Here is a 10,018-nt window from a genome sequence, read left to right on the forward strand (position 1 = left end):
GAACTTTTGCTGTTGTGTTTGTGTTCATTTTAAATGTGGTCTCATCCTCTTAGCTTTGTCTTCCTATTTCTTACCACCATTTAGCTTTTGAAAGCATTGATTGTCATTCAAGCAGCATATGCACTCCTATTTTTACTGTATTTTTTTTAACAAGTAAACTTTGCAATTGCAGGAATGATGAAGTTTTCTCTTACACTTTTTAAAAGAATAATTTGAATTTATTCTTTCATAGAAATCCCCCTTGGATATTTTTCTCAAATAATGAATGGTTACTTCCATAATTTAGATTCAGAAATTATGGCCCAGAACTCAAATCTGTCTGCAGTTCTGTGTTCATGTTTTGTATGTACAGTTTGTTGCAGATGTAATAAAGCATTTAACTATATCCAAATATCTGCACTGTATATGCTCATTTTTATGCCTGCTTGTGGGGAAGAAAAGTGCCTGCAAACTGAATAGTCTAGTAAGGAATAATTTTTATGCATTTTTGGGGTTGGGAAGTGATTTCAGTTCTGTCCAAGAATGTTAATTATCCAGAGTTGTCACCTCACACCCTCAGTTGTGAGCTTTGTAGGGAACAATATTTGTCATTCTCGTGCAGTTTCATTAGCCTGTCTGGAATGAAGACAGACTTGTGTTGTGTCCTTGGAGGAATGTAGTCCCACCCCCCTAATCTCTCACTGCAGTGCTTATCAAAAAAAAAGGTCAGATATGTTTGCATAAGGGGTCAAAGATGTATCCTTTGCTTAGTTGAACGCAGCTGTTTTCTGTTTATAACTTCGTCAGGTATTTAAGAATATTTACAAGTTTATATTTTCTTTTGCAGGGTATGAAAAAGAATAAAAATGATGCAAAAAAAATGGGCCCTCTAAAGCTAGCTGCCCTAAATGGACTTGCATTGACTAGAATGCCTCTGCCAGATGAGGGGAAGGAAGAATCAACAAGAGCAACAAATGATGAAAGGGTATGTTGAAGTTTTTTAGACCTTGATTTACAGTAGTAATTTTTCAAAATGAAGCGCATATGAATGGTGCTTTTTGTTGACTTTAAAATGCTTCAGATTCAAATCAAATGCTGAGAATAAAACAATGAAAAATGAGATTTCTGATTGACAAATTATTGCTAGAAGTACTGGGTGTAGCTCAGATTTTTAAGACAGTGATTCAATTATAATTTACCCTTTGAACATATAGGAAGAAATTATTAGTACTTACTGATATATTTTTATGCAACTTTTTCTATTTTATTTCTTAATTTTGAGTTTTCCAGACCGAAACTTAAGTGTGAGATTGAACTTAGTTGTAATTATTAGTAACTCATACAGAGTTTAGAATAAGTTTTGCAGCTAAATTGCATCCCCAGAGTACAGTTTGCACAGATTGTATTTATCTGTTTTCCTCAGGTGAATCCCATAAAAGATAGAGGGAACTTGTTCTATTTGCAGAAATTTTAAATAAGTAAAAGATGTCAGATCAATGAGAGGACATCAGTTTCTAGAATTTGAGGATCTTTGAGAAATACAAGACTCCATCTGCTTGTGTCAGGATAAAAAACCTCAGTAAATATGCTTCAGCCTGTCTCATATCATTAAACAAGTGCAGGAAAGTGAAATACAGTCAATAGTCAGCCTTTGATGGGCTATGTGGAACCCAGCTGTCATCACACATCTGACCAGGGAGAAACTAGATACACCAAGGTCTGTGGTGATTATTGTCCCTTCTGTGACCAGTGATCTGTTTAGAATCCAGTTGTGAGCATGGCTGGGGATCCTCAGCTGCAGATCCTCTCTAGCTGAGTTTGTTCTCAGTCACTGGACAGGGATTAGAACCTGAAGGAATAGTCGTGCCCTCACCAGCTGCAGTTTTAAGAAACAGGCCAAGAAAATTCATTGCAAGTCATTCCAAGTTTGAAGGCTTGGATGAGATCCATAGGAGGGACATCTGACTGTTCTGTTTCAACACAGTTTATGTTCCTTTGAACTACATATATTTTGCCTAAAGATGCTAAGGCACAAAAATTAACGTTGTCTTATTGAGATACAGTTCTACATTTATTACCTGTGTTGGTTATTTCCTCTTACTTACAGCCATCATTTCTTTCTAGATTGATCTTTACTAAATTCAACCATATTATTATTCAGCTAGCTCTGCCCAAAAGTGTTGAGGTAAAGAAGAAGCCATGAAGTCAAGTTATGAAAGAGACATGTCACTACACTTTCTCTTCAGACAGTCATGTAGAGGCAGAATAGATATCATGAAATGGGATTAGTGCCTAAAACAGTTGAGAAGAGGCAATGTGAAGTAGACACGTGACATGAAGTCCAGAGTACAGATATTTTGGAAGATGAATTTAGTATTGATTCAGTGCCTGTTTCATTGGTCAGCTTCATGTTATTATCAGTTTAAATAAGGGAATTTAGCCTAAAGGTAATAAAGGAGTTCATACAGTTGATATATTGGTGTGCAAATTGCATATGATTGAGGTTTTACACCTTCCTCTGCAACATTTGGCGTACTTAGTTGATACAAGATACTTTTATGACCTGATACCACAGAGCAGTTGCTGTGAGAATCTGGGGGCATGTGACATAGATGAAATTTTCTGGCTGAAATCTTACATATTATTCCTCTAATTATTGTTGGCAAAGAGATGCTGAAATTCCAGAAGTGTCTTATGATTTAGAAAGAACTTGGTTTCAAAAGAATAAAGGGGGAGTGGGAAGGGGAGCAGCTTATTAAATAAAACAGATCAAATTAAACTATTAGAAAAAATTCTGAGTTTATAACTCAGCTGGAGCAAGAGATTCTAAGAAGGCTTTGCTGCTGTATGAAAAGTTTAGTTTTTCTCCATCCAAACAATAAAGTTTGGATGGTTTGTTTATTATTTTTGTTTTTTGTTTGTTTGTTTTATTACAAGGTTAAAGGAGACCTTTCAAATGATGGCATCTAACATGCTAAATTGAGCAGGTGGGTTAATAAGTATTCCTTGTTCAAAGGCATTTGAGGCAGTATGCAGTATAGCATAGCTATCTGGTTGGCCAGTTTTCCCCCCCCACCACCCAACTGGGCTGTCTTTATAGAAACTATGAAGTAATTTTTCCTTCACAAGCAGTATTCACATAGGTCTTTGTGACCTAATGAAGTATAACAGGCTTATTAGTTTTCACTTGAACAAAATTCCTGCTGGTTAGGGTTGCTTCTAATTTATTCTGGTATATTTGTGAAAACATTAATAGCTGGAAAAGCATTGAAGAAGTATGTAGGAGACAAAAATACATACATTTTATCCTTCATGAATTCTCTGTTAAAACTGACTCACCTTAGAATGACTTTGTATCATTATCCATGTTCTGTCTTTCAGTGTAAAATTCTGGAACAACGGTTAGAGCAGGGGATGGTGTTCACTGAATACGAGCGCATTCAGAAAAAAAGGCTTATGGATGGTGAGTGCTCAATAGCTCGGCTTCCTGAAAATGCTGAAAGGAACCGGTTCCAGGACGTCCTTCCTTATGATGATACCAGAGTAGAGCTAGTCCCAACCAAAGAAAATAACACGGGTTACATCAATGCATCTCATATCAAGGTGAGAGGAATATTGTTGGAGAAATATTTTCTGGTTCATGTGTTATCTAAAAATGCATTTGGCTATCAATTTTGGTTTGGTAAGATGAATGAGAATCTCTCCATCTCTCTCTTCCACTTCTTCTCCAGAGGTTTCTTTGGGGAAAGGAGGAACCTGTTTTCCTCATTACTTAGGAGGGTTAAATATTGGAGGATCTTTTGCATTTCACTTCTGTATTGATCTACTGTCTCCTTTCTATCTCTGTCTCATCTCTCTGGAGATTGGTGCTAGCAGAAGGCATGTGTACTCTTCACAGAGTTAAAAAGAAAAAAAGCTTTAAAACAAACTTGGATCCTCTGGAATAGTTATGGTGTTTTTGAACTGCAGTGATAATCAGTTTTTCTTCTTTTTCTGTACTCTCAGACTGTATGTACAACAGGGAGTAAGCTAGCTCCCAGCTTAAGCTTTTTTGGGTGATTAGAGGAACTGATGGAGCCAGAGGGAAATATGTTTTTTAAAATCTTCAGTTGTCCCCTTCCCCATCCTTAATTCTTTAAACTCTGTTTAAGAAATTGAAGAATTTGCAGGGTGACCTCAAGGACCTTCAAGGCAGCTCATTCATTTTTCAATACATTTACCTGCTTAAAGTGCAACCACACTTGGCTTCATGCTTTCTCTGAAAAGAGTTGAGATCATCAAAGCAGCAGTTGTATCTGTGTTGCTGTCTTTTTTTAATCAATCCATTTGTACACTGACACAGTACCATTGTTTCTCTGCTTCATTCACAAATGTTGAGTGAATCTTCTGACCCTTTTCAAGCAAGATAATATTTTTTGAGGAAATTTCAAGAAATTTCGAGAAATTTCTGAATTTTTATTACTTGTAATAGCATTTACAGCACCAGGGTATGCAAGCTTCTCTAAACCTGAATTTGTTACAATACCTTCAATTCAAAAAAGAAAAATATAGTTTTATTTTCTCAGTTTTTCATTATGGTTATGATGTAAAGTACATTTATTTAGTCATGTGCCTATACAATTCTGTCTCTTCTGCATCTAATGTGACAAGACATAGCTAAAAATTGGGGCAGATATAACTCACAAGGGGCTCCTACTTCTGCAGTGTTGGTGTCTTTTTTCATTTTGTGCATCTTCAGAATTGGGGAAAGGGTTTTGCGTAATTACTAATACAATGTCTTTCTTTTTACAGATCTCTGTTGGGGGCATAGAGTGGGATTACATTGCTACGCAGGGCCCTTTGCAGAATACATGTCAGGATTTCTGGCAGATGATCTGGGAACAAGGGATTGCCATCATAGCTATGGTGACAGCAGAGGAAGTGAGTATAAATTAAATCTGGTTTCTCCCAAATATTCCACAATGTTTTTTTAATAATCTGTTAAGGGAAGGACATCTTTGCTCTAACAAGACCAATCAAAGACAAATTTCTAGTGACTCCTTTGCTATTCTGTCTTCCTTTCTTTGGTAGAAAGATGAATTTGCAAACTCTTTCTGCTGGAAGGTTGGTTTACTCCATAAGAAACAATAACACTCTAGTAATATTTAATAGAGGAGAGATACAGTTGTTACTACAGTAGAATTAGTTGTATGAATGTTCTTGTGTTTTTTGTTAAGCAAATGTTTTACTTTTAAGGAAAGCGGGCGAGAAAAAAGCTTCAGATACTGGCCACGTCTTGGTTCACGACACAACACTGTAACCTATGGAAGATTTAAGATTACCACGCGATTCCGTACTGACTCAGGCTGCTATGCAACTACAGGTTTGAAGATTAAGCATCTTCTCACAGGACAGGAGAGAACGGTTTGGCATTTGCAGTACACTGACTGGCCAGAGCATGGCTGTCCAGAAGATTTAAAGGGATTTTTATGTAAGTTATATTTAATAGCTTTGTTTTGGTGTGTGGTTTGTGTTGGTTTTTTTAATACCTTCTAGAATGGCTACTATATAGGAATTAGCTTTTGATAATTATGTCAAGCATTCTGCTGTAAAAGGTTTCTTCACACGAGCAAGATATACTGAATTATACTTTTTGCAGGAATATACCTGACAGTTTATTAAAGGGACTGTTTATGTCTAAAGCCAAAATTTACTAAAAGCTCGTATAGATTAAAACATAAGTGCATCACATACTACACATTTGAGTATGTTGCAGCAGTAGCAAGATGGCCGTGAGCCACCTTTAGGGGGAAGTAGGGGAACAAGACTTGAAAATCCTTACAAAAGTGAGATGACCTTTGTAGATCTATATTGCTTTGGTGGAGGTATGACTTGTGATTTATATAATCTATTTTTCTGTGAGATGTCACTTGTTAAACTACTACTTTTCTGGTGGTCATACAGCATAACAGCATGGCTTACAGGGCTTCATCTCCTAAATGAATTATTCTCATCTTGTTGAACTTAATAGCATACTTGGAAGAGATACAGTCTGTGCGGCGCCACACGAACAGCACTGCGGATCCTAAAAGCTCTAATCCCCCTGTACTGGTGCACTGCAGTGCAGGTGTGGGGCGAACAGGGGTGGTCATACTGTCAGAGATCATGATCGCTTGCTTGGAACACAATGAGGTGATCTCTTTTTCTTTCTCATGCTCTAAATAATGTTAGGTAATAGAACAGAAAATAACCTGACTAAAATGGCTGTTCGTCTGAGCAGTCTTTGGAAGAGCCCTTACAACTATGCTTTAAAGAGCTCTTGGAAATTCAACAGAAGTTAATAATCTTCTAGAGTTGCCCACATATACACCAAGTACTGGAATGCTCATTTCGATTCTTGACTCTGTAAGATGTTGAGTCACTGAGTGGAACAAGATATGCCCTAGGCTACTGAACATATTTCAGGATTTCATCCTGACTTTACCACTTCTTGCCTTAATTAGAATGGATAATATTCAAGAACATGCTTTGTAGGCAACCTCTGTGCTTGTTATTATCTTGTTCTTAAGTGTGGTGTACTTGCAGTATCAGTCTCAGCAGAGGACAATGTGCTAGTTTAATAGAACAAAATCCAGTTCTATCAACTTTTAGCCAGAAGTGAACAGCTGCAAAGTGTTTCTTAATAATATAATATGCCAGCTGAGACTCAAACTTAGTGTTTCATTGTGCATCCCTGTCCTAACACTGTGACAGACTTTTGCAGCCATTATATTTGTGAAGACCAATACCCCATGAGATAGGTATCTTTACCATTATGCATATTTCACAGATGGTCAATGGTGTAGTGCAGTCTATACTGCAGACATGGGCAGCGAACTGTGAGATTAAATTAGAACAGCTGCCCTTAGATCACTTGGTACTGCTCTGAACCTCCAGCTGAGAAAGTGCAACCCAGTTTCCTTGCTCACCAGTCACTTGTAATGGTTTGTTCTCTTCTTTCAGATGCTGGACATCCCACGAGTGCTGGACATGTTGAGGCAGCAGAGAATGATGATGGTGCAGACTCTTTCGCAGTACACTTTTGTCTATGGAGTTCTCATTCAGTTTCTCAAAAGTTCTAGACTTATCTAATCCCTGTCACTTCCTAAGGGACACTGCAAGAGTTTACAGAAAGGAAATCACAGTTGTCCAGACAGACCTGGTGTTTAAATTGATGAATCACACAGTTACCTTTTAGGGCTGCTGTGTGCCTGTTAAACCTAAGTCAGTGTAACAGTCCCTACAAAGTAGGATCTTTGCTGGAGTAAATTCTTCCTATGTTCAGCTGCAGTCATATTAAGGAAGAATTTCACTTGTACTGGTCTATAGTACTTACACATATTCTCTAGAGTGGTGTTACTCTGGGCAAAATAAGTATCATGGAATGGAAGTACACAGCACAATTTTACTAACATTATGTTTTGAAACATAATTTTTGACTGTGTGAAAGCTAAAATCTGTAGGAGCTCCTTGGGAATATCAAGGTCTTATGCAGTTTCACTCTGCTTTCAATTTTATATTTAGAACAATACATCTATATTTTTAAAAATGAACTTTTGGTTTCCTCTGGTTTACTTAGAAAAATTAACAGCTCTTAGATATTTCAAGCTGTTGCTTTAATAACAGTTATTTTTATATTCATAATTTTTAAATTAAAAAAACCAAAACACTACAACACAAAACTTTTTAAACAGAACAATGTTTTCAGAGGAGAAGACTGACAACGTTTGAACAAACTTCAAAAATCCTGCAGAAAGTCCTAGGGGAAGCTATTGGTAATTAGTTGTAGTGCCATGTAATAGAATTGACAAGTGAAAGATAATGGCAACTGTTGATAACTTCCATTTGAGTGGAGGCATTTTTACCTGAAACAAGCAGGGGAAAAATATTTTAAGTATCTATGAGGTTATTGGAAACAAATGGATGAGAGAAAGTACATATTCAGTATTATTCATATGTTTAGAGGACAGTTTGATTTTACTGGCTGAAATCAAAGTGGATGCAAATGTTTTAAGCACTTTTTTTTCTCTGTTATTTATGTAGTTAAATATAGATAATATAATCATGCATTGTTTCATATGGTAATATACCATTACTAACCTGATATTTTAGGAAGAGCCTTTTAAGTTGATTAAATGAGAGAACCAAAATGGGAGTAAGAAGGTGCACAGTGGTGAAGCAGAGATGGTCATATGAAGCATAACGGAGGAGGTGTGGCAGCTGTGATTGCTGGTTTACACAGTGCAAAGATGACTTCTAAAAATGTTAGTGTTCCCAGCCAAGAAAGCCGTTAAAGCATGAGATCCTCCGGATTATTTTGTCAGTACTAGAACAGATTTTGCTAATGCTGTGCAGCATTGCAAAGAAGAGTATTTGAGAACACTCGTAGAATGCAAGAGCTGTTAGAGGTAACACTGGAGATGTGGGTATTTTAGTAGCTGTGTAGGTGGCTGAGTCAATGGCTGTGGCATGGACCTGAAGATGAGTCATACCTTTGGTAGTTTCTGTTTTGTCCCATGGGGGCTGATCTAATGACAGTATCCCTAAATAATCCTCTGTCTGTGGTTTTCAGATGGGGACAGTGTGGTTTTAGCTGCCTTTCTGTGTTTTGAGATGCTGAGTTGAAAACCTATTCAAAATGAGCTATAGCTTTTAGATATCTGGTTTAATTTCAAAAAAACCCTATAGTAGATCAGTCTGCTGGAATGCTTAAGTGTCCATTTCCCTTGATACCTGCTTAGTGAAATGAAATGAAACTAAAAGTAATTTTGATCAGTGCTGAAATTATGTTATTTTTCTGAGCTCTAACAAGGGTTTGGAAACTATTAAAACCCTTTCAAAATAATAATTGTGTCCCAAAACATTAATTAAGAATGATAGATAGGTTGCCTTAATTTCCTCTATAATAAGCTACTTCCACAAAGAAAAACACACAGTCCAAATAACATTGTGCTAATATGTCATTCTGTACGAAATCTTTTACTTTAAGGCACACTGTATTGATCTGGTGCTTTCAGGTCTGCTTGGAGGCAGTCTGAATTTTTGTACTCTCAGTATAAATTAGATTGAATATTTCAGACTAGGGAAAAGAAATGTTGTTCTTACATAAATTTCCTAGGAATTATTAATTGCCAAATGTAAAACTGGAAGTCCAGAGGAAACCAGTACTGAAGACTGATTCTTTATATATAAATCTTTATATATATATATATATATATATATATATATATATATATATATATATATATATATATATATATATATATATCTTTATATATAAACAAACCAATCTGACATTTCTGTGTTGAAAGAAGTATTGAAAGAAACAAACATTCTTAGCTATTTGTAACATGTTTAATTTTTGCCACAATTCACTTCTATCTGCAGAAATCTTTTTGAATGGAAGGGCAGGCTCTAAAATGTAGTTTGTACCTTTTCCATGTCTAAACTTTGGACTGTGATCTTCATAACCTCATAAATGCGGTTTTAGTGACATGATGGACAACCAGAACTTCAAGCAACAGCTTTTAGCTGATCAGCAGTTACTGGGGCAGAACAGCAGCTGCTAAGCATTAGAAGGAGCAGTTATAAGAAACAATTTAATCCAATACTTACGGGATTATCTGACATGGGTGAGGAAACGTGTGTCTTCTGGCTTATTTTTCCGTTTCTGTTTCGCTGAAAGAATTTGTGTTCCCTTTTTTAGAGGCAGTTGCTCTCCAATCTGATAGGCACAGTCGTAATTTTTATTTTTAAGCATAACACTGCTACCTCCTCCCCTTCAGCTTGCAGTTCTGTCCATCAGCAGTCTGTTTTTGCCTTAATAGACTTGACCTTAATAGACTTGACTTCACGTGAACTTTTCTACTGAAGATTGCAGGATTGTGTTTGTATGTAAGCATATGGCTCTGAGTGAGCATTGAAAACAAGCAGTTTCTCTTCTAAAGATACCAAGTGAAATTAAACTTCACAATCCTCCTTAACAAAATGATTTTTAAAACCATTGTTTAGATTTTCAGTT

General features: G+C 36.4%; 1 protein-coding gene across 2 annotated transcripts in view; it reads left to right on the top strand.

The window, feature by feature from the left end:
- PTPN21 (protein tyrosine phosphatase, non-receptor type 21) overlaps window positions 1-9,234 on the top strand; it is a 41,248-nt gene extending 32,014 nt beyond the window's left edge. For both annotated transcript variants that reach the window (XM_017813844.1, XM_017813845.1), the window contains 6 exons: window positions 827-964; window positions 3,361-3,582; window positions 4,771-4,899; window positions 5,215-5,449; window positions 5,990-6,150; window positions 6,961-9,234. In XM_017813844.1, the coding sequence (XP_017669333.1) occupies window positions 827-964; window positions 3,361-3,582; window positions 4,771-4,899; window positions 5,215-5,449; window positions 5,990-6,150; window positions 6,961-7,089 (1,014 nt within the window). In that variant the 3' untranslated portion in view covers window positions 7,090-9,234. The remainder of the gene's footprint in view (window positions 1-826; window positions 965-3,360; window positions 3,583-4,770; window positions 4,900-5,214; window positions 5,450-5,989; window positions 6,151-6,960) is intronic.
- The last annotated feature ends 784 nt before the right edge of the window (window positions 9,235-10,018 follow it).

Source organism: Lepidothrix coronata, unplaced genomic scaffold, assembly GCF_001604755.1.
Source record: "Lepidothrix coronata isolate B3197 unplaced genomic scaffold, Lepidothrix_coronata-1.0 Scaffold43, whole genome shotgun sequence".
Classification (NCBI taxonomy): Eukaryota; Metazoa; Chordata; class Aves; order Passeriformes; family Pipridae; genus Lepidothrix; species Lepidothrix coronata.